This window comes from Hylobates moloch, unplaced genomic scaffold, assembly GCF_009828535.3.
Source record: "Hylobates moloch isolate HMO894 unplaced genomic scaffold, HMol_V3 SCAFFOLD_4, whole genome shotgun sequence".
In the NCBI taxonomy this organism is placed as follows: Eukaryota; Metazoa; Chordata; class Mammalia; order Primates; family Hylobatidae; genus Hylobates; species Hylobates moloch.
In genome coordinates, this window is record NW_026652279.1 from 10,917,887 (window position 1) to 10,943,811 (window position 25,925).

Sequence of the window (25,925 nt, forward strand, 5' to 3'; positions counted from 1 at the left end):
TTTTTGTAATTTTAGTAGAGACGGGGTTTCACCATGTTGGCCAGGCTTGTCACGAGCTCCTGACCTCAGGTGCTCCGCCCACCTTGGCCTCCCAAAGTGCTGGGATTACAGGTGTGAGCCACCGTACCCAGCCACCTGATTTTCTTAAAAGAGTTTTATAACAAGGCTGGACGCAGTGGCTGATGCCTGTAATTCCAGCACTTTGGGAGGCCGAGGTGGGCGGTTCTCCTGAGGTCAGGAGTTCAAGACAAGCCTGGCCAACACGGTGAAACCCTGTCTTTACTAAAAATATAAAAATTAGCTGGGTGTCGTTGCACGTGCCTGTAATCCCAGCTACTCAGGGAGCTGAGGCAGGAGAATTGCTTGAACCTGGGAGGCGGAGGTTGCCTTGAGCTGGGATCCCGCCACTGCACTCCAGCCTGGGTAACAGAGACACCGTCTCAAAAAAAAAAAAAAAAAATTATATATATATTTAAAGCATCCCCCAAAACAAACAAAAAAAAATTATAAAACGACAACAGAAGTCCAACACTGCAAACCCACTTCATGCTTCTGCCTCACAGGAAAATCTTAAGGACAAAGCAAGTTTTTAAAGGGTTTCAAGTGTCACTGTATCTTAGGAAAGTAACTCATCCATCATGTATGTACCTTCCAGAGGACACTGAAGATGCCCAGTGTCCCCTGGGCATTGGTATAACAACGAGTAGGAATGTTTCTCCCTGTATTGCTAGTGTCCACCTGTCAGTGTGATGAACCATTTTGGTCATCTGCTATGGCTCCTCTTGCAGCCAGTTCTCGGCCCACCATCTTTGGCTAGGAATGTTTTTCCAACATCCTGCCCACCAGAGGGGACCTCTGATGTGCTGCTGCCTGCCAGCCTTCAAGCCAAGGGGACTTCCATGGCTTCTGACCCTCTACCTCCCTTGTGCCAAACTATGAGAAGAGAGGGGTATGACTGCACCCGGCAGGGCTCTCCCATGGAGAACACCAGTAATTAAGAGAAACCATGAGCCAGGTATTTAAAATAACTGTAAAGCTGCAATAAATAATTAAAACACTGTGTTCTTTGTATTATGGAATGGAAAAAGAAGCATTTTATATAAGTTATTCCCTGTATTTGTTTATATATGCATGGAAGAGTTCCAAAATAATATTTTAAATTAAAAAAATTTTAAATTATTTAGAGAGATGAGGATCTCACTGTCGCCCAGGCTGGAGCGCAGTGGTGCAATGATAACTCAATGCAGCCAGGCCCTCCTGGCCTCAAGTGATCCTCTTGCCTTGGCCTCCCAAAGTACTGGTATTACAGGTGTGAGCCACCATGCCCAGCCCAGAATAATATTTTAAAAAGAAAATGTGGCACTGACCCAGCATAGTAAACCCAGACACATATTTACTTATTTAAAATATGACCAAGCTGGTAGTTCGGATCACTGGGGGATAAGAGGAATGAGTCACTAAATGATCACTGGTTAAGTATTTGGAAAAGAAATAATACAATAGCCTTCTTGCTTTCTACTGACTTTAAAAATTAACCCTTTAATCTATCCATAATATCAAATTTTTAAAAACCAAAAACTATAAAAGTTGCAAGAAAAGGCAGGCACACATTTTAATCATTTTCAAAGAGGCCATTTCTAAGCAGAATACAAAAGGTAGAAATCATAAAAATAGCTAGATATGATGTTATAAAAATGTAAAACAAACAGAAGAGAATCAACTTGTGTTATTGGTAGGGAGCCTTTTTCCCCTTTGCTTGTTAGTTTTCAAAGAAAGTATGTCTAGTGTGCTTGTGTGTGTGTCTCTAGCATTACACAGTGTGCACATGTGCATACACTCAGAGGCTGGGAGGCGGGGCGGGTGGGAAGGTTGGTTTCAGCACAGGCTATTTAATTTGGTCTACCTGTATTAAGTTTCTGCTCTAGACCAGCACCTCAGTGGGTGTCCAGGACAGAGATGAGCAAGAACTGCTTTGAAGAACTCAGAATCCTCTAAGGCTCAGTCTTTCCATCACTGTGGCCAGAAGGGCTGTCAACCTGAAGCAGAATGTGGGAGGGCCTATAAAAAGGTGTGGACAAAAGGTAACGGAAATACACAGGCAGAGTACTCCTGATGTTTTGTTGTAAGAAATAGCATTTGAGTCAAGCCTTGGAAATTGGATAGATTCTAACAGATAGAGATAGAAGAAAAGGTAGTTTGAGGCAAAGGGTGGTATGGAGCCAAGAAAGCAAGGCCCTTCAGGGAAGATAGCAGCAGACATGGTTTACCATAGATGTCACAGAGTCGTGATTGTCAGATGTGGTCCCAGAATAAGCAGCAGCAGCAATACCAGGGAATTTGTCAGAAATGCAAATTCTTAGGCCCCATCCAAGACCTACTGAATCAGAGACTCTGTCAGTGGACTCAGTAATCTGTATTTAGCCCTTTAGGTGATTTTGATCCACAATAACATTTGAGAAACATTATATGGACTTTAGAAAAGTGTATAAAAAACCTTTTTCCCCACTACACATTAAAGGCAAGCAATTCTGGTTTATATAATTCCTGGATTATACGTGCTCTTGATGAGCTTGAAATGTTACATTGCTTTTTTCCTATGGAGGCTCCCTTTATAAGAATCGAGACACTTCCAAAGTTATGACCTATGTTTGGCCGTGGATCTTATAGATCATCCTGGTTTCTTTATTGGAGGCCCCAAAAATGGGGGAGGAGGGGTCGAAGGAAAAAAAGGAGTAAAAGGTAACCCTGGAGTTTTAGACCTGAATGCGTGACGGAATGGAGATAAGACAGAAAACTGGGAAATAGAAACAACCGCAAGGCCTAAAAATGAGCAGCTTGGTTTGGGGACAGATTGAATGTGCTAAGAAAACCCTGAGTGACCTAAAGGGAAAGGGAGATTTGGGAATTGTTCTAGATTATGTGACAAGAGAAAGAGGAGAAAATTTCCGATTATGTGATGGGAAAGAGGAGAAAATTACAAAAGGATAGAATCTAGAGAATCTGGCTAAAGAGAAAGAAGATCTCATAAATGCGGCAAAGAAGAAATGGCCAGTGATGAAGATGAATGCTCAAGGGTTTGTAAACTTCAATTCTGTAATCATAACAACTCCTAATGTGTCACAGAGTCTTTTGATGTACTACAGCTGCCCATGATATTATTATACTGAAGTCTTTCCGGAGGAAAGTTTACCAGTGGCTTTAGCCAACTGGATGGGAGCAGTCCAGATATACATGAGCAAGCCTGAAGTGAAATTGAGTGAATGTTAAAATAGTTATCTTGTGTGATTGGCACAGAAGCTTGGATATGATTCAAAATGCAGCTGGCCTCAGTGAATTAGACAGCTGCTGCAAATGGGATTTTATCTCAGTGAAAAGTACAAATAGTCATTTGAGATGGTAGGAGTGAGCAGACCATGACATTTTTGAAGATGAAAGAATATCGCACATTTGTCAGGGAGGGATAGGCCTATACCAGCCTAATGTCTTTGTGCTATCATACTGACTCAGCTTTATTCACTCATAGGGAAATGATTTAGTCATTATCTAATAAATTCAGTTTGTTAGATAAGACAAAGATTTTTAAAAACATAGCTAAAAACAACAAGAGCAAACTAAAAAAAATCTACAGAAGCCAAATAAGTCATGTAAGTGGGTGAAACATGCCAGGTGCAAAGCAGTAAGGGCAAAAGAGAAAAACTAGAGGGTCCATGAGCATTCTCAAGGATGAAACCAATGCACAGAAACAGCTGATTGTTTCCATGCAAGTGCAGTGTGGCCAGATCTGATGTTCTAAGTGGTGCTAGATATCTGGATTTTTTTGCATGTGACACTGGAAAACTTACACAACGATACCCAAGCCAAATAAAGCGGGCCTGCTTTACCTCACGCTTTACCAGATCTGACCTCATGCTTTACCAGTTTCCAATACCTGGCCCATGGAGTAAATTTCTTTTAAACCGAATTGAATGGGTAATTTCTTAAAGGAAGAAGCATTTGAGCAAAGCATGTATATGGGTTTTCCTTTATTTTTTGCCAGCAACTTCATTTCAGGTATCCCAGGCCAGAAGCGTGGGATAGGGAGAGAATAAGCATTAATTTAAAAAAAAAAAAAAATTTTTGAGACAGAATCTTGCTCTGTCACCCAGGCTGGAGTGCAGTGGCACCATCTCGGCTCACTGCAACCTCCACCTCGCGGGTTCTAGTGATTCTCGTACCTCAGCCTCCCAAGTAGCTGGGATTACAGGCGAGCGCCACCACACTCGAATATTTTTGTATTTTTAGTAGAGACAGGGTTTTACCACATTGGCCAGGTTGGTCTCAGACTCCTGGCCTCAAGTGATCGACCTCTCAAGTAGCTGGGATTACAGGCGAGCGCCACCACACTCGGATATTTTTGTATTTTTCGTAGAGACAGGGTTTCACCACATTGGCCAGGTTGGTCTCAGACTCCTGGCCTCAAGTGATCGACCTCCCAAAGTGCTGGGATTACAGGCATGAGCCACCACACCCAGCCCCAAAAAGAATTTTAAAATACATGTGCTCTATCAAATACAAAAGTAATATTTCCAAATCTATAAGGAAAATAACTACTTTTATTTTTGACACAGGGTCTCACTCTGTTGCCCAGGCTGTAGTGCAGTGGCACAAACATGGCTCACTGCAGCCTTGACTTCCTGTCAAGCTTGTGCAGCTGGTACCACAGGTGCATGCCATCACACAAGGCTAACTTTTAAAAATATTTTGTAGAAACAAGGTCTCACTTTGTTTTGTTGCTCATGTTGGTCTTATTCCTGGGCTCAAGCAATCCTCCTGCCTTGGCCTCCCAAACTGTTGAGATTACAGGTATGAACCACTGCTCCCAGCCAGTAACTATAATTTTAAAAAATTGTTCTGTCGAGCATGGTGGCTGTCTGTAATCCCACCACTTTGGGAGGCTGAAGCAGAAGGACCACTTGAGCTGAAGAGTCTGAGACCAGCCTGGGCAACATAGTGAGATCTCATTCCTACAAATTAAAAAACAAAAAAAAAATTAGCCGGATGTGGTGGCATGCATTTGTGGTCCCAGCTACTCAGGAGTTTGAGGTGGGAGGCTCACTTGAGCCCTGGAGGTTGAGGCTGCAGTGAGCCGTAATTGAGCTACTGCACTCCAGCCTGGGTGATGGAGTGAGATTCCATCTCAAAAACAAACACACACACACACACAACTTTTCTAAGAAAAAAATTGGTTTCTAAATAATGTTCTCATTAAGAACATCACACACACACACACACACACACACACACACACACACACACACACACACACACACACACACACACACACACAGAACCCCACAAGGTTTCAAAACTGTGTTTTAATTTTAATCTCATTCTTGAAAATCCAGGGATTTGGAGGGCATCTGTCCCAAACCCCCAGAACCCTTCATTTCACCTCTATCAAGTGAACATTGTCTTGTCTCATTTGATTGGCTAAAACTATCCCTTTCTGCTGGGATTTTGTGACATTACCATTTATAGTATTTACTGTATTTTGAGTCTAAGATGTATATTTCGGGACATTTCAACAGCTCTGAAATCAGAATGCATCTTAAAATCGATGGTATTTTACAATAGTTGGCTGCACACCCAAGTGTGAACACATCATAGCTATTCATACTATTATTACCTCCATTGAGTCATGTGCCCTGTTGATACTACACACACAGATGTACTGCCTCTTAAAATAGCTTTTAAAGAAAGATAAGTAAGCAAATGTGGTAAAGTGAGATTGGTATGCAAGAATTCTTTGTACTACTTTTGACCTTCTGTAAGTCTAAAATGACCTCAAAAGAAAAAAATTAAAATATCTTGTAAAAGATTATACTATGTGTTGGCTTTAAAGCAGAAATTTATAGTACATGCAGAAACGCACAGAAACACAGTGCTGGGAAGCAAACTGCTATTAGCGAAGCAAATTTTCATTAGTGCAAGGAGGCATTTTCATATTTTTCTTGCTGTTTTCCAGGACCAAATATATGAAGTTGTGTGACATTTTGTAACTGACACACATGCAAACAGATGTCTGTCACAGGCCAGGCCAGGCAACTGAAGGAGGAGAAATTGCCAATCCTTCAGAATAAATGAAGCCATTTCAAAACTGAGGGTGATATGCAAGATTGTCATTCAAAAAGCATGTCAGAGTTCACTTTGTAGCACGTTTTTCTTATTTTTTTTAAACCACCACCACCAAATACACTTAAAATTGGTAGCAGTTTTGAATTGATTAAAATATGAAAAATGCAGTGCTTGGTGGGGTGTTTTATTCTGGCAATTATCATCATGAATTTATTTTAATGTCTTTTGTTCTAGACTCTAGACCCAAAACTGTAGTATTCTCAGTTCAGTAAAAGGCAGAGGGGCTGAAAAATTAAACCTACGCTGTAAGCTCTGCATGCGGTCGAGACTGAACCTGACTTACCACTATATCCCCAATCCTTCTCATCTGCTTGACATATATATTTGTTAGATTAACAAATAAGTGAATGGATAGAATGGAATTGACCCAGGAAAAATGGATTTGCTCAGTAGAGCACTCAGAAGTCAGGGAGTTGGTTCAGATGCTCTTTTGAACTTCATTCCCTCTTCTACTCCGAACTTACATGCCACCTTTAGCACAGATTTTTTTTAAGGGCATCTTATCATTCTTTTCAGACTGCTCTTTTCTGAATGTACAGCCACCAAGGTGGCTTGAATATTCTTTGCCAATGACTAGTTACTGGAAAAGTGGTAGAACTAGTTTCTCTCAAACAATACCCCAATTCACTCCCAGGGGAGTTCTGGCTGTCCAGAGAAGAGCAGGTGCAGAAAGTCTTGATGTCGTGCCCAAGGGCAGGCAAAGAACCATTGTCTGACCTCATCTGACCTCCAGCTTTCTCACCCTGGCCATTGCTCCAGGAAGAATCAGAGCCTCTCTAAATCATAGATGAAAGTTAGCTTTGATTTAGAAGAATGGGCTATTGATAATTCTCCATTCTAGCAGTTGGGAATAAGGACTATACATATGTGAAAGACTAGCAATTATTTCAGAATATCAAGCTCTTTAAAGCAGAAAAAGAGCAAGCGTGCATAAAAATTCAACATGTTTTGAAAAAACATGAATCTCTGTAACAAAATAATATACTGACTATTGTGTCAAAATAATCTCGTGCCTACATTACAGGAGATTTTAAAATAATATAGTTATCAATCACCTGTGGCCAGTGAACACATCTTTCAACCTCAATAAATGCCATCATAATAATGACCAAAACATCTTCATTTCTGCAACTTAAGTTGCAAGGAAAATAACTTTTCCTCTTGGCAGTAATCGTGAATCATGGTAAATATTAAATTGAAAGTAGTGATTTTAAAACTCCATGAATTCACGGTGACACCAACCTGAAGTTCAACATTTATCTGCCTAAAAAGTGAGCAGTACAAACGCAGTTTCAGACAGCCTCTCTTCATCTACTAAAAAGAACTGTTTCTATGCATTTTGGAAACATTCAATTATCTACAAACAACTGGCCCAATTCGGTTTTTTTTTTTTTTTTTTTTTTGAGATGGAGTCTCACTCTGTCACCAGGCTGGAGTACAGTGGCGCGATCTCGGCTCACTGCACCATCCGCCTCCCAGGTTCAAACGACTCTCCTGCCTCAGCCTCCTGAGTAGCTGGGACTGCAGATGCCCACCACCATGTCCAGATAATTTTTGTATTTTTAGTAGAGGTAGGGTTTCACCATGTTGGCCAGAATGATCTCGATCTCTTGACCTCGTGATCCACCTGCTTTGGCCTCCCAAAGTGCTGGGATTACAGGCGTGAGCCAACGCGCCCGGCTTGGCCTCATTCTTATTTATTCCTCACTGTAGGTTCCGGGGGATCTCTGAGTGTCAGCTCCATTGTGGCTGGAATGGTGTTCTTTTGAATATGCACTTGAGGAGGTCAGAAGAATGAGGTGAATTAAAGCTTGACTCTAGACTCAGAACCGGGTTTCAATGTTAGCTCTACCACTTCTTAGCTGTATCTCCTCCACATGTTATTAAATTCTCTAAGCCTCAGTATCCTTTTTATTAAATGGGGAGAATAACAGTACCTAGCTTCTAGGGCTAGTAAGATGATTACATGAGTTAATTCATATAACGACTCCAGCCTATAGTAAATGCTCCCTAAACGTTAGCTGCTAATATCATTGTCACAGAAGTCATATAGGCGTACCTAGATATGGGGTGCTACAGGTGTACATCCTTACGGATAACAGTAATTTAGTTCTATTCGTAATGCTCATTGGCTTCCCCTACTTGGTCTCAATTAGTGAGCATCCCCTTATGTTAAAACAAATAGGGAATAAAGTCAGGACGCATTTACTATGGAGGGTGCTCAGTCACCGTTTCTCCCTCCTTCTACTTACAGGTTTAAGATAGGCGACATTGCTGTGACGAATGTCGTTTAGCAGCTGATCTCTGGGAGTGATTTCCACCAATGGGGGTGGCCTGTTTTTTGGCACTGGCTTGAGCGTTTTGATGACATCTTTGAGGTTGGTTTTCTCTGGTGGTTCTCTGGCTTCCGGCATCCGAGATTTGCGCTGGATTCTCTTCAGCTTCACCACCCGGAAGGAGTCAGGGTCTGTCCTGTACTGCGGGGCCTGCGATGGCTTTTTCATTTCACTGCGTTGACTAAAGGGGATGTTTTGGGGGTTGGGAGGCCGAGGCGGCAGTGGCTGGAAGAACTCCTGCATTCTGGAATCTGGCATGGGTCCTCCCAACATCTCCCACATCCCAGGGGGCAGCCCCAACCCATTCTCTAACATGGCTATCAGCTTCTTCTGTTCCTTGAGTTGCTGCTGTTTTTGCTCTTCCCGTCGTTTCTGCCTTTGTTTATCCTGATTCCTGGTAAGCAGATTAGTGACCACCATTCTGGGACCCGGAAGCTCAAAATGGTAGCCCATCTTCAGGAGAGTGTTGTTTGCCTTCAAAAGCCTGGCTATTTCCATTTCAGCATGGTGACCCAACATGTGCCTCTGATTGTGAAACCGAAGCTCAGTTAGCGTCTCATTAAACTGGAGACACCTCATGATGGCCACAATCCCTTTACCTGTGATGAAATTGGACTCGATGTTGAGAGTGGTGATGCTTCTATTTTCACGCAACATGTTAGCCAAGGCAAACGCTACATTTTCATCTGCACCCACATTGGCTAAACTGAATGTTTTGATGTGCTTGTTTTTCTTCATTGCATTGACAAAGTCCAGTAACATTTCTTTGGGGATGTTTTCAATGTTGTTCAGGTTGAGTTCCTTCATGTCAGGATCATTTTTCCTAACTCTCCGCAAGCTCCCATCCAGGTCTGTCTGGTTTCCTGAAGGCCTTGCACTTACCTTCAAAAAGCTGGTATCTAGAGCTAACTTCTTAGGATCTAATTTTGATACTTTTTTCTCACCTTGTTCTTGGGCTTCTGGTCTGTCTCTCTGTCCTTTGAATGCTTTGTCAGTTACCTGCTGGCAGTTGTTCTCACAATTTCTAATTTGTTCTTTTGCTTTGCCTTCCTCTTCTCTGTTTGTTTCTTCACTCTCTTCACCATCATCTTCTCCTTCGTCGTCATCATCATCATCTTCTTCTCCTTCATCTTCTTCATCATCTGTTTCTTGGACATTGCTGCTGCCCTTTGATTCTCTTTTATTTGCAACTATTTCATTATTGAGCTTTTCTTTTAAATACTGGGCCATATTTTTATTACGTTTGTCTATTTCTTCATGCTCTTCTTGAGTCTTTTCCTACAAGAGAGGTTTATGAGGGTTAGAATACACAGTAGAGAAGAAATATGAAGTAGAGCATCAGCTAGTGGAGATAATAAAAATGCTTATTTAAAAGAGCTGGTTGCTATTTTAAATAATGCTTATTTAAAAGAGCTGGTTGCTATTTTAAATAATGCTTATTTAAAACAGCTGGTTGCTATTTTAAATAATGCTTATTTAAATAGCTGATTGCTAAAAATGGGTGGTTATCCCATCTCATAAATTAAAATGAATATTAAAATGAAACCTTATTAATTTTAATATTCTGTATTTTTTAATGGTGTTTAATTTCAGAAGCAGTTAAAAATTGTTTTGAAAACTTCATAGAACTCTTCATTGATACATTGAAGCTTTGATTTTCTATATAACAAATAGGCATCTAGTACCCAACAGTCCTGAGTTAGGGCAATAATTTCCTTATTATTCCAATATATTATAAATATGCTATTATAAATATATGAGAATAAGGAAATTATTGCCCTAAAATTAACATTCCTACAATGTCTACTAATCTAGTATAGAATGTACGTGAACTTCCTCTGAGAACATAACATAATGTATGCAAAATTAGATACATTTGACATTTTGGAATATATATATTTAAAAACCTCAATTTTGATTTTGAATATATATATATATACATATATATATTTAAAACCTCAATTTTGATTCTATTTTTTCAGTTCTTTGAAAACTGCCACGGTACTCTGTCTGGGACAAGTTTACTATCCCAGTTTCTTTTGAAAGAAAGTGCCTAGGAACCAGGGCCAGCTGTAAGATGAAACAGGATTATGCAGACATTGAGAAATAATTGCTTAGTCTGGGAAATAAAATGGGCCTTTTATCAATAATATGTATTAGATTCTTGCACATCAATTATAATGCTTTTCTATGCAATATGTGTGCCTCATAGGTATCATTTTGAAACCCAGTATAGCAAGTTGAGACACAGGTTCATTTGAGCAAAAATTTCGTGCTCATAACATAGGTCAGAAGAGACAGTGACAAGTCACCTTAACCACCTGAAGTCTTCACCACTGCATTTCTCATCTTGACCAGAAGGGGGAGCCAACCACCAAGCTGTTTAAGCTATACCAGAGGAAGGATAAAAATGCTGCAAGTACTCATTTTTACCCCCTGAAACTGGCATTCACATATAACTGGCTTTTCATCCATTGACCTCCAGTTGTAAAAAATCTGCAAATTGTACCTTGAACTTTAACCTGATCAATCCAGCTGTTTCTTTTCTTAATCTTAGTACATGTTTAAACTCTCCTGACTGTAAAACCAATTGACAACTTTCCTTAATTACAGCCAGCGTTAGAGTAATTTAACAAGGTGCATCTTTGTCAACAGGCATAACCTAAAGACACTTTACCTAGGAGGCATCTGTGTCCTCTTTTTGTTAAGTCATTTTCAAGTGGAACACTAAAAAACATTATGCTCATGCATAGTAAGTTTGCAGAGCCAACAATTCTAGCTTTCAGATTTTAGAAAGTGAAGAACTAGCTTCAAAGCCACTTAATAGCCATCGATTCCTAAATGTCGTCACTGACAGCCAATACATAGTAATAATATATGACATTTTCTGGTTATTCGACTTGGTTTAATTGCAGGGTGTGTGGCCAGACTTCAGGAGGACTGAAATGTTTGACACTGTGTGTGAAACACTGCATATGTTTGGATGTGCCACAGAGAGAGAGGCTACAGAGCTGTCATTAGTTTCTCAAAGGGGCCTGCAATAAAAAAGAAAAGGAGAGACAGTTAAGGACAAATGCCTCTGGGTTATGAGTTAAGTCACTAAGTATCGTGGCAATAGAACACAGGCTTTCTGACACAACAAACCTGATGCAATTTTTAAAAAGGGACATTTGCAAGAAATTACACAATTTTCCCCTTGAAAATATAAATGTAAGTGTTTCAGAAAGTTCCAGTCTGGAGTAGGATTAAATACTATGTTTCAATCTAGATATGGCAAAAACAAAGCAGAACCAAACCCTGGAGTCTTGAGAAATCACAGTTGCAAGAGGGACACCTAACAGCCCATCCCAGCCAGCCATTTCTCAGTTGTACACAAATCTCTGGTTACCTCGGATTTCACAAAGGTGACAGGAACTCGTTCATCTTCCAACATGCGCCTGGATGCCTTTTCCCAATACATATAATCAACAAGAGATTTATGATTGAAGTTTCCTGTCGGTGGCTTGTCAGTTTGATCTTTCTGAATCATTCCCACGGGAAGGCTGGGGTCAGGGGCCATGACTTCCATTTCCGACTGCAGTTCTTTCAGTTCTTCAGCAGACAAGTTGGCCAAGATTTCATCTTCATTAATCTCCTCATCGAGAAGTTCTTCTTGATCTGAATTTCTGCCGTGCTTTGACATTATTTTTTCTAAATATTATTTTACTAGAAAAGAAGAATAATCAAAGATGATTTTTAAAAAGAAGGAAAAAAGCCTCCAGAAGGTCCCCCAGTTAACAAGTGTCCCAAGTTAACACACCCTTGAGATATTTTTTTTTTCCCAGGAACCTCAGTGGTTTGCTGAGCAGCTAGGAGTGATCACAGCTAAGCTCTTGCCGGATCTATATTAAGCAGGGCTTGGCTGGATGGGGTCAATTTATGGAACTACTATGCTGCTCTCTTTTCGGCAACTTGAGTCAGCTGTGCAAATCCATCTGACATTTCAGTACAGCTGCTATGTTCACCAGAGACTAGCAGAGACTACAGAATCTCTGCAGGAATAAAATTAATTATCTTCCTATATGCCATCATATTGCCATACACAAATTCATGCAGATCATACCTACATACCCCAATACTCCAGGGGATTCCACTTGTTTTTATTTAAATATTAAAGCAACTTACAATATTTCAGAAGGGAAATCCAACCAGCCACCTGAGTTCTTTTTGAAGTAAAGAATTCACTTGAAGGTAGAAATCAAGCTCTTAGGGTCTGCCTCTTCACTACAAGATGACTGTGGAAGTGAATAAAGTGGTGCACAGTGGAGCAGAGGTCTTGCTACATCATTCATCCTCTGTGTAAGCTGAACCTTTGCAAGATGTCCTATTTGCATCTAGATCCTGTGATCTAACAGATGGGGACAACCAGCCTTGAATTTCCACTATAAGTGAGTTTAATATTTTAAATTATTTGCTTTTCTTATTAAGTATCCATTAAGCCAGTATCAGTGAAAACGGATCTAAAGTGAAGTGTTAAAAAAGAAATCCAGACCACTAATATACTAAAAGAAACTATGAGAAGATTTTTTTTTCAAACCCTGAAGGGGCAATATGCAACATTTTGTCCAAATTACAAATGTCCATTTCCTTTGACCCAGCAATTCCACTTTGAGAAATGTATCCTCCAGATATACTCCTACATGGGTGAAATGACATGTGTACAAGGTTACACAGTATAGCAAAGTACAAAAGTGTGTTTTGCACTCTATTATTTGTGTGACAAAGGGTACAAGAATATATAATACACAAGTTTTATTATACATATATTTAAGACAGGGTCTGGCTGTGTCACCCAGGCTGGAGGGCAGTGCTGCGATCTCAGCTCACTGCAACCTCTGCCTCCCAGGCTCAAGCCACCTAAGTAGCTGGGACCACAGGCATGCACCACTATACCCAGCTAATTTTTGTATTTTTTGTAGAGACAAGGTTTTGCCATGTTGCTCAGGCTAGTCTCCAATTTCTGAGTTCAAGCAATCCACCTGCCTCAGCCTCCCAAAGTTCTGGGATTACAGGCGTGACCCACCATGCCTGGCTCATAAATATATTCTTATTCAGAAATATACATTCATTGTACAAGAGTTAGGACAACATAGGAAGGCACAGAATAAATTTTCACCTCACCTCACTGTGAAGCTACCACTATTAACATTTCGCTTTTTTCATTCCAGTCCTTTCTTTTAGGCATACAAACTCTATCATTTTTTCTCATCTGTTTTTTTGACTGAGAAAGTCAGGATTCTTTTTTTCTAGGCAACTGTGTACTCCACTACTAAATAATTTTTTATTGCCCTTTGTTAGGATTCTTCATATAGATGTACCATAATTTGTATAACCAATCCTCAATTGTTGGATATTTAGAATGTTTTCAATTCTCACAAGCACAAATAGTTCTTTAATAAATATCCCTATAGCTAAATAGTTTATAAACACACAAGTTTATTTCCTTAGAGTAAATTGAACAAATTCCAAAAAGTGAAATTGCTAGGTCAAAGAATATGAAGACATTAAATACTTTTTATATGTAGATTAACAGAAAAAAACACAATTACTTTTGCACCAACCTACCAGGACCCATCTCCAATCTATGTATATTAAATATTTACAAATACTATACGTGTTGGCCATGTGCTGTGCTCATGCCTGTAATCCCAGCACTTTGGGAGGCCGAGGTGGGCAGATCACCTGAGGTCAGGAGTTCAAGACTAGGCTGGCCAATGTAGCGAAACTCTATTTCTACTAAAAATACAAAAATTAGCCAGGCGTGGTAGTAGGCACCTGTAGTCCCAGCTACCCGGGAGGCTAAGGCAGAGAATCACCCGAACCCAGGAGGCGGAGGCTGCAGTGAGCCGAGATCACACAACTGCACTCCGGCCTGGGTTGCAGAGCAAGACTCCATCTCAAAATAAATAAATCAAAACAAACAAACAGATATACATGTTACCATTCCAACATTTCATATATATGTGAGTTTGAAACTTGAGACACCCCATTCCCTTCTCCAAAATATCCAAGGATTTTAGTTTCTTGTGCATCTTGTATATCTGTCCAAGGATATTTTATTGATAAAATTTGTGAAAAAGGAAGAAAAAAAAAATCAAGTGTGAGTTTGAAATGAAAGTTATAATATTTTCTTCCTTGTATATTATATATTATATTATATATAATATATATTTTCTTCCTTGTATATTATGTATTATATATTATATATATATATAAAATATTCTGATGTGTAAAACCCTAGTGTTTTATCTTGAGCACTCCAGGTTGAAAGGCTTTTCATATGTAATTAATGCCCCAGAAAGGTATTTCCAATTTACTTGAATGAGAATTTTCAAAGGACACAGTTTTGTACTGGCAACATATCCCTGGCCTCTCCCTTATCAGGTCTTCTTTTTTTTTTTTTTTTTGAGACTGAGTCTCACTCTATTGCCCAGGCTAGAGTACAGTGGTATGATATCGGCTCACTGAAAACTCTGCTTCCTGGGTTCAAGTGATTCTTGTGCCTCAGCCTCCCCAGTAGCTGAGAATACAGGCGTGCACCAACACACCCAGCTAATTTTTGTATTTTTAGTAGAGATGGGTTTTCACCATGTTGGCCACGCTGGTCTTGAACTCCTGACCTCAGGTGATCTGCCCGTCTCGGCCTTCCAAAGTGCTAGATTACAGGCGTGAGCCACCATGCCTGGCCAGGTCTTCCTTTTAGTCCCTGTAAAAGGGGGAAGAGTTGAGCCTTGGTGGGCAGAGAGGTAGACCACTTTGTAGACCACTGATTTGTGGACCATCATTTCATAGATTTTTCTTTGCAGAACCATGATCTAAAGAGACTCAGCCAAAACAAAAACAAAAACAAAACAACATCAACAACAACATCATCAGTTTTGTTCAGGGAGGCTTGGGAAATGCTATATTCTGCATTTGTGTTTTAGATATTTGTAAAGCACAGTTAGCCTGAGAAACTGAGAAATCCTACACTAAAGAAACCAGTTTTTTAACCCAACCCTCCCCAACCTTATATAATTCATATTTTGGGAAATACAGAGCTAAATATTAAAGAGGAAACTCTGGAGTCAGTATACCTGGATTTCAGTGTCAGCTCCATTCCTAACTTATGTGATGCTGAGCAACTTAGCCCATATCTGATAATAGTGTCTACCATATGCAATTACTGAGAAAATTAAATGAGGTTTTATACATATATACGAGGTTTTATTATATCTATATCCACAGATATATATAGTAGGATGGTACATGACAGAGTAACCCTCAATAAATGTTAAACAGTATTATTCTCATAACTCACGGATAACTGCAGAAATATTTAAAGAAAAACAAAGGCAATGATAAAATGCAGTATGTTTACATAATGCAGTACATTTACATGTACTACATTTTAAAAACCATTTTCAAGATGGAAACCATTATATTAATGGCAATAAACAAAAGAGCTTTCAAAAATCCTGTTGCTTTTACAGAAAGGAACCGAGAGACTTTTAGGTGGAATTATGTATAAAGAAAATAGAAAACCACCATTTGCATATAAATATGAAGCTCCCCCAAGAAAATGATCTGAAAGGTGGCTTGTAAGCTTTTAGATTCAAATTGTCTTCTGATGAACTCCACTTATTTTAATGTGATCAAAATGCTTTTGATGATCAAGCTGATTTAGGAATTTCTGTAAGGAGTGCTCCTTCATCTGACTTGCATCTTGCTGAATGAGCCTAGGAAGTGGGTAAATCTCTCCCAGCTGCTTCTACTGTGCATCTTATCCATATGCTGACAGGGAGGGTTTTGCCGGTGTAATTAGCCTCATTTGACACAGAGATGATTTAGTTGTTCTTTCTCTTAATGATGTTCCAGTGCTGTCACCTCAACAGCTTCTCACATCAGAATCCAGCTATGATACCAAAAGAACGTAGCTAGCTGTAGGATAATCGACAGAATATTAGAGCCAAATAGGGCATCACAGATTATCTGGTTTTGAATCAGAGTCTTCAGGGGAAGTTATTAAATATATTGTCTCTCTGGACCCCACCCAGAAGCAACTCAGCTCTGGGCCCAGGAATCTGTATTTTGTGAAAGCGCTCCAGGTGATACTGATGTGTAAATAAGTGTGAGAGTCACAGAGCTACCGCAAGCCACTCATTTTATAGATCAGGCTCAGTGAGCTTAAGACACATTGCACTCATTCATTTATTCGGCAGCATTTGTCAAGTGCCTGGTTGTGCTGTGTGCTGTGCTAGGCACTAGGAATACAAGAATGGTTGAGACAAAGTCACTTTCCAGTGGTGAAGACAAGTAAATAATTGCTGGTTGCATTAAATGCTGTGAAAGGAGATGAACACTACATTTTACATAATCACAGGGGAGACCTACCTTGGTTAGGAAAGTTAGGAAAAGCCTCTCTGAGGTGGTAACACCTAATGGATGAAATCAACCATAGGATAGGAGGCAACAGCAATCTATGCAGACGGAACCAAGTGCAAAGTCCTTTAGACAGGCAAGATCTTGGGCTTTTCTAGGCGGTGATGCAAGGTGACACTCACATGACTGGACTCTGTTGGGCAAGCAGGAGATGAGGACAGGGACCTAGGCAGGGGCTAGATCAGGTAAGTCTTTATGACCTGGACCGAGCTGGATTTCATTCTAAGTGTCATTGGAAACCATTGGAGAGTTTGAAGCACAGGAGTAACAGGTGATTTACGTTTCTGAAAGATCACTTTTGCTGCTGGCTGGAAAATGGACTGGAAGGGTTAGGGAACAGGCAAGAATAAAATCAGGAGATAAGTGAAGACCCCAGTCTCCTGACAGCTCTTAACACTCAAGGCTCTTTCGGTGTTTAGATGATCTCAGAGGCCCTGGGTGTTTTGTTTTGTCGTCACAAATAAGGCTTATAGTGTGCTGAGGAAACACCAATATTTCTTTCTACAGCTCTGGTCTTCAGTGATTACAGTGTTTTACCACATCCCCACACCCCCTGCTACACACACCCACCCCCTGCAAGGACTATACTAAATTTTAATAACAGAGAAAAAGCTCATGCCAAATAATAATAACTTCTGGCTAAATCTACAACTGAGAAATTCTAATATTTTAAAATAAACTAGAAAAAAGAGTTACATGCATGTTAACTGATCTCTGGTGAAAGATTAACATTAGTTCATAGTAATAACATATATTTATGTAGAAAAATTATATATATATACACACACACACACACACACACACACACACATGCTTGAAGATGCACAGAATAGTCCTAGTAGGATACACAAGAATGGTTATATTCCTGAAGTAAGGTTACTGGAGTGGGGAGGGGAAGTGGGGGGCTAGAAGACAGGTTTAAGAGTGAGAGTTTCCACTGAGTACTTTTTGTTTTGTTGTGTTTTTGAGACAAGGTCTCACGTTGTCACCCAGGCTGGAGTGCAATGGGACAAACATGGCTCACTGCAGCCTTGACTTTCCGGACTCAAGTGGTCCTCCTGCATCAGCACCACAGGTAGCTCAGACTACAGGCACAAGCCACCATTCCAGGTTAACTTTTTTTTTTTCTTAACAGAGATGTGTTTTTGCCATGTTGCCCAGGCTGGTCTCAAAGTCCTGAGCTCAAGCAATCCGACTGCCTCAACCTCCCAAAGCGCTAGAATTACAGGCATGAACCACCATGCCTGGCCTGACTACTGTTTTGTATTTTGAAAAAACAACTGTCTCTTTCGTTGTACCGGCCTACAGATTTCCTCATTTTTTGCTCGAGTTGAATTAGGATTTTTTTTGTGACTTGCAGCTTGAAGGAGTCCTAATATACTCTCCCACTGAAGTCCCTTCAATGATTTTCTATGGCCTAAGGACGAATCCTAATTTCCTGACATGGCCTCAGACCTAGAGTCTGCTTCCTTTCCCAATTGTGTTTCTCAGTCCCTGTGTCATGTTGTTGCAAACACAACCAACTTGAGGACCCCAAGGGGTGAAACTCCCTGTCATGCCCAAGTTTTGTGCAGCTTGTTCCAGTTCTGAAGCCACCTCCTCCAGGAAGCCCTCCCGGACCTGAAAACTGGACTTGGTATTGCTCTGATGTCCTTGCCTAGAGCTGGGCACTTGCCCCCATGGTGTTGTCATTGCCATTTCACTGATCAATCTTTCCCCTAGGGACTGTAACTCTGTGAAAACAAAGTTGACCTTGTGTATCATGTCATCAGTAATGCCTAGCACAGTATTTAGTGATATAATTTTTTTGCAGCTAATCTCTTAATTTTTTAACCACAGAAATATCCAAACTGTGCAAAATAGTGGGCATTTCAAAACATCTGAAATCTGCTTCATTTGGTCTTCATATCGGAAAATCTGAAATAATAACCTGAAGTCAATAAAGCAAGATGCTTCAAAGATAAGACTTGGGAGTCAGACTGGATCCAAATCCTGGTTGTGCCATTGACTGGGAAACCTAGGAAGTTCCTTCTCCCAACTGTGCCTCCTTGGCTCTGTGTGAACAGTGGAAAAGCAGTTTAATTCAGTGGTTAAACCCAGAGGCTTCAGATTCAGGATGTCTGGTTTCAGATACCATCTCTGTCCCATCCTAACTGTGCCATTTGGGTCAAGTCAATCTCTCCCTTCTCAGTTACTTCATCTGTAAATATGAGATAATCAGCATACCTACTTTATAGGATTTTTGAAAAAAACTAAATGACAATCTATAGTAAACTTTTAGTAAACATTATTATACTTTCACAAGTAAATTATGTCACTCTTTTCTGCCTAGAAAGTGCCTGATAGCTAACAAATATTTGTCCATGACTGAAAAATGAGTGACTTTTCCATTTTACTTTTTCTAAAACAGCACATATATGCATAAAAATGTTTAAAGGTTAATACATTTATGAAAAGTTCTGATAAGAGGAAGAACTTCTTTCTTGTATCCACTTATTTTTCTATTCTACATTCATTCAGGATGTGAAGGCTGTGGATAAGCCGTCCCATCTCTTTCTTCAGCTTCAAACCACTGGCTATAAATTGACACAACTATAAATGGTTTCCAAATGTCACCAAATAAATCAGTTCTGTCCTGTTTGTGGTATGCCATTCTCTTGTGCAATTCCATCTGGATCACCAAGGTTCTGCCCACTGGCTGCAAATTGCCTGAAGATTTTGTCAGTGTGATATAAATGCCTAGCTCTCTCCTCAAATTTCCCTGACCCATAGCTGCAAGGCCTCAGGATGGGCTCTGAAATGTGTGAGGCAAGTGCTTCTCTAAAGTTAAGACACCCAGACAGCCTTGCCTCTACCTGCCCCCAGGATAGCTTGAATTACAAGAGGTTATGTATTACTTTACCTTAATTTTTTTGTAAGCCATCGCAAAAATTCTTAAAATTAAATTGGTTTTATTTGGTTTAGTTTCACAGGTAGATCAATTCTATATATTTCTGAAGTGTGTTAGGATGTTGCTTCAGTGCTACTAATATAGCTATTATACTAAACAGTACTGCTAATACCATTACTGCTATCATCACCACCACTATTGGTACTATTGGTACTATTATCATTACAACCTCTGCTACTGAAATTGCAACGGTTACCAACTGCAACTGTTACCACAACTATTGCTGCTGCTGGTGCTGCTGTTGCTACAGTTATTAATCTCATTATGACATTCCTCCTGCTGCTACTACTACTGGTGCTATTAATTTTACAGTTTCACTGCTAACATTTATTGATCACTTAACATCGCTAAGCTTGTGATAAGTGCTTTATATATGACATATCAATTTCTTCACACAACAACCTTGAAATATGGATTTTTTTTTTTTTTTTTTTTTGAGATGGAGTCTCACTCAGTCACCCAGGCTGGAATGCAATGGTGCAATCTTGGCTCACTGCAACCTCCGCCTCCCAGGTTCAAAAGATTCTCCTGCCCCAGCCTCCCGAATAGCTGGGGTTACAGGCGCCTGTCATCATGCTCGGCTAATTTTTGTATTGTTGTAGAGATGGAGGTTTCACCACATTGGCCAGGCTGGTCTCAAACTCCTGACCTCTGGTGATCCACCCACCGCAGCCTCCCAAAGCGCGGGGATTACAGGTGCGAGCCACTGCACACGGCTGAAAGATGGATATTTTTGTTAACCTTCTTTCATAGATACTAAAGCTGAGGCATAGGCATTTGAACTGAAGACAGTCTCTAAAAGTCAAGGCTCTTAATCAGTGTCCTCCATTGCTTCCTCAGTTTAGCAGACATGGCACTCACATACCTAAAAGGCTGGGATTATAAAGCACAGGAAACAATTGCTCTTGTTAGTACAAATAAAAAATCGTGAAGTCTGGCAGAATTTGAGTAATCAGCAGCAGAAATGCTACTGTCATCAGACACCTATTGAGAATGTTGAGACACTGGCTGCAAATATTATTATTGGATCAAATCAATCATGAGAATGTTGGGTTAAAGAAAGCTAGAAAGGCCAGGTGTGGTGGCCCACACCTGTCTTCCCAGCACTTTAGGAGGCCAAGACGGGCAGACTGCTTGAGCCTAGGAGTTCGAGACCAGTTCTGGCAACATGGCAAAACCCTCTCTCTACAAAAAAATTAGCCAGGTGTGGTGGGACACGCCCGTAGACCCAGCTACCTGGGAGGCTGAGGTGGGAGGATCACATGAGCCTGCTGGGTGGGATTGCAGTGAGCTGTGATCGAGCCACTTGCACACCAGCCTGGTTGACAAAGTGAGACCCTGTCTCTCTCTCTCTCTGTCTCACACACACACATGCACACACAAAAGAAAGCTAGAAAGCTTACTTAACCAAAAAGACTTAAACATGCCAATGAGAATTATGAATTTCTAAACCGACAAAAATAGCCTTTTTTGAACTGATCACCACAAAAAGCTTTATTCTATGGGACATATTATGACTAATATTCCTTAGAACACATCTTGTGAACGTTGATCTAATCAAATGAAATCAAGAAAACAATATATATTATGTGCTTGCATAGAAAAAAAGATTGGAAGGAAATACTCTAAAATGTTACAACTCCAGCTGGAGGAATTACCAATGATTTTTATTTTGTGATCAAACCATTTTTGTATTTCCATAGAACAAATAAATGCTGCTTACATTTAAAACACAGAAAATAACTGCAAATAATCTTTAAGTTGATTTCAGAATAACGGCTTTAATTTTCCTACTAACTTGGGCTATGAGCAGCCTACTAAAACAGATGAAAAATAAATGTGGGTCTGATCAGATTTGCAGAACAAAATCCTGTAACTCTTAACTCTCTAGCATCTTTTAAAATAACCCTGATATGGTTTGGCTGTGTCCCCACCCAAATCTCATCTGGAATTATAATCTCCACGTGTCTAAGGCGGGGCCTGGTGGAAGGTGAATGAATCATGGGGCAAACTTACCCCTTGCTGTTCTTGTGATAGTGAGTGAGTTCTCAAGACATCTGGTTTGAAAGTGCGTGGCACTTCCCCCCACCCCCCACCCTGCTCTGCCATAGTAATATGTGCTTGCTTCCCCTTCACCTTCCGCCATGATTGTAAGTTTCCTGAGGCCTCCCAGGCATGCTTCCCATACAGCCTGGGAAACTGTGAGTCAATTAAACCTCTTTTCTTCATAAATTACCTAGTCTCAGGTAGCTCTTTACAGCAGTGTGAGAACTAATAAAAACCCATTCATATTTTTCTTTTTTTTTTTTTTTTTAGACGGAGTCTTGCTGTCGCCCAGGCTGGAGCACAGTGGCGCGATCTCGGCTCACTGCAGGCTCCGCCCCCCAGGGTTCACACCATTCTCCTGCCTCGGCCTCCCAAGTAGCTGGGACTACAGGTGCCCGCCACCTCGCCCAGCTAATTTTTTGTATTTTTAGTAGAGACGGGGTTTCACTATGTTAGCCAGGATGGTCTCGATCTCCTCACCTCGTGATCCGCCCGCTTCTGCCTCCCAAAGTGCTGGGATTACAGGCGTGAGCCACTGCGCCCGGCCCATATTTTTCTTTGACATTAGTAAAAACTGCAGGCAAACATCAGGCCCATATTTTTCTTTGACATTAGTAAAAACTGCAGGCAAACATCAAGTCTTTCTTTCTGAATATCTCAAAGATAAGACATTTCCCAACTACTTTGACAAGAGTCCACTTTACTAAAGACAAAGATACAAAAATTTTTTTTAACTAGCAAATCTATGATTTCCTGAATGTTGTCCCCATTTTACCACACAAATTGATTTCTTCAATCAAGCTGTGGAATTAATGGGAATTTACAATTAATTCAAAGCCAGGGTGGTTACACCACAGTGTGAATGTAGTTAAAGCCACCCACTGAACTGTACTCTTAAAAATGATTATTTGGTAATTTTATTTTGTGTGTATATATATGTGTATATATATGTATATATATGTATATGTGTATACGTGTGTGTGTGTGTGTGTGTGTGTGTGTGTATATATATACTTTTTTTTTGAGATGGAGTCTCACTCTGTCTCCCAGGTTGGAGTACAGTGGCACAATCTCAGCTCACTGCAACTTCTGCCTCCCAGGTTAGAGAGATTCTCCTACCTCAGCCTCCCTAGCAGCTGGTATTATAGGCATGTGCCACCACACCCAGCTAACTTTTGTATTTTTGGTAGAGATGGGGTTTCTGCATGTTGGCCAGCCTGGTCGTGAACTCCTGACCTCTGCCTGCCTTGGCCTCCCAAAGTGTTGGGATTACAGGCGTGAGCCGCTGCACCTGGCGTATTTTATGTATATTTTTAACCGTATTTTCTTAAAAGCAAGAGTAAATAAATATATTTAGGTAAAATATTTTATTTCGAATGATCCTCACAACTTTAGGAATTTAAAAGTGTATTCATAGCACTGTTCATGGGACAATGCTGAAAATGACCTAAATGCCCAACAATGGGGTCTGATCTTATTTCTGCAACCTAATGCCACAAAACTTAGTCTAAAAATTGACATAGAGTTATGGGATGGTGTCTGTAATTTATTAAGTGAAAAATGCTTGCTATTAAGTGGCATATTTTGTTACAAAATTTTAAACTTTATAAAAACATATTTTTGTTACAAAATTTTAAACTTTATAAAAACATATTCTATGTATGTGTATGTTGTATATAAGCACAGAAAAAAACCTGACAGAATCTATATAAATATGAAACAGTGATCTTTGTTTTCTTCTTAAATATTCCCAAGTCATTTGACTGTTTTGCTAATGTAGATAGGATTTTATGATCAGAAAAACCTTCAACTATATTTTAAGTGTGTTGATATAGAGGTAATATCTTTATGGGGGCCATTTTATGTTATTAAAACGTAGGACATTCTGTACTGGCACTAGCACAGTAGGAGGGCTAGAAGGCTCCTCTGTTTTCTTCTCTTTAAAGGAAAGAAAACTAAAGAATAGAGAGAAAAAAAATTTTAAGAAAATGTAGGTGGGTCAGGGAGACGAATTATGTAGGGGAATAACCCTATAATGAACAAAATCAGTATTTTGAATATTGTTTCACTTTAGAATGAACCAACTTATAGACTTAGATGAACTTTAATCATTTTAATATGTTAAGATAAAGTATAATCTTAATGTAAGAATGGGAAAATATGAAAAAATAAATTTAAGATACTAGAATTAAACAATATAGTTACTGAGATAAACCATGCAATGAGTGAAAAATGAGTGAAATTTTGAATTAGGACACAGAACTGAGATGTGCAGAATGTGGAGGGAAGCCAAAAGGATGAAAGGTTGATTGAGGCATAGAGAATGATTCTAAAGCTCCCACATGTTTGAAATAAGAATTCCAGAATAAGAGAGTGGAGTCAACGTTGAAGAAGCAATATGTGAAGAGAATTATTGCTAATTTTCCAGAACTGAAGACAGACCTAAGTCCTTAGACTGAAAGTATTCTCTGAATACTGAGCAAAATAAAATTGAAAACATCTTAAAACAACTGCAGTTTTAAAAAAATTGGCACCTGGCCATACCTAGACAACTTGCAGTAAAACTACAGAATTTCAGAGAAACTACCACAGAGAAAAGACATTATCTACAGAATAACAAAAATCTGAGTGACAACAGCTTTTGGGGGATTTAAGGGGAGGTCTTATTCCTCATAATAGATGCAAAAATTCAGCAGAGTAATATAAACACATGTCTGGGCAAGAGAAGCTCCAAGTGCATGACAGTGGCCTCTCTGGGCAGAGAAAGAGGAGAGTCAAAGGAAGAGAGAATCAAGGACCCAACTATAACTGCAATATTTGATTTCCCTAAAACAAATGTTTGAGGCCAGGCGTGGTGGCTCACGCCTGTAATCCCAACGCTTTGGGAAGCCAAGGCAGATGGATCACTTAAGATCAGGAGTTCGAGACCAGCCTGGCCAACATGACAAAACCCTGTCTCTACTAAAAACACAAAAATTAGCCAGGTGTGGTGGCGGGTGCCTGTAATCCTAGCTACTCAGGAAGCTGAGGCAGGAGAATCACTTGAGCCTGGGAGATGGAGGTTGCAGTGAGCTGAGATCGCATCATTGTACTCCAGCCTGGGTGACAGAATGAGTGTCCATCTCAAAACAAACAAACAAACAAAACTGAGCACTGTTAGTGGGAATATAAAATGGTGCAGCCACTATGGAAAACAGCATGACAATTCTCAAAAAGTTAAAAATAAAATTATCACATGGTCTGACAACTCCACTGCTGGGTTTACATCCGAAAGAATTGAAAGCGGGGTCTCACACGTGCACACTTACGTTTGTAGCGACTTTATTCACAATAACCAAGAGGTGGAAGCCACCCAAATGTCTGTCAACAGATAAAAGGAAACAACAAATGTGCTACATACATGTAATGGAATATTGCTCAGACTTAAAAAGAAAATTCTGTCACATGCTACAACACGGATGCAGCTTGAGGACATTAAGTAAAATAAGTCAGTCACAAAAAGACAACCACTCTATGATTTCACTTATATGAAGGACCCAGAGTAGTGAAATTCATAGAGATGGGAAGTAGGATGGAGATTACCAGGGCTTGGGAAGGGAGGGGATCGGGGGTTGTTGTTTAATGGGGACAGAGTTTCAGTTTTGCCAGATGAGAAAGTTCTGGAGATCCATTGCACAACCACGTGAATGTACTTAACACTACTAAAACGTACACTTAAAAATGATTAACATGGTAAATTTTTATTTACGTGGAGTTTTTTAACCGCAATTTTTAAAATATCAAAAAAGATGAATATTAAAAAATATTTAAAGCAAATAATTAGATTGACAAAGCTGCATGATATGACTACTAGTATTTATTATATACCCTTCTAGTCATTTTTTCTGAATTATTTCACAAAAAAGTCATTTTCTAAAAAATTGATGGTATTAAGTCCATCAACAGAAGAATGAATAAAC

The 25,925-nt window shown here is 39.8% G+C and overlaps 1 protein-coding gene across 2 annotated transcripts in view; it reads right to left on the reverse strand.

Moving 5' to 3' along the window:
* The window catches only part of LMOD3 (leiomodin 3), a 16,684-nt gene extending 4,286 nt beyond the window's left edge, over positions 1 to 12,398 (reverse strand). Inside the window, exons 1-3 of one of the 2 annotated variants that reach the window (XM_032149478.2) lie at positions 12,310 to 12,398; positions 11,899 to 12,215; positions 8,427 to 9,788 (exon numbers count right to left, since the gene is read on the reverse strand). In XM_032149478.2, the coding sequence (XP_032005369.1) occupies positions 8,427 to 9,788; positions 11,899 to 12,192 (1,656 nt within the window). In that variant the 5' untranslated portion in view covers positions 12,193 to 12,215; positions 12,310 to 12,398. Of the gene's footprint in view, positions 1 to 8,426; positions 9,789 to 11,898 lie in introns of both variants that reach the window. The other variant, XM_032149477.2, reaches the window with a different exon arrangement.
* Positions 12,399 to 25,925: the final 13,527 nt, after the last annotated feature.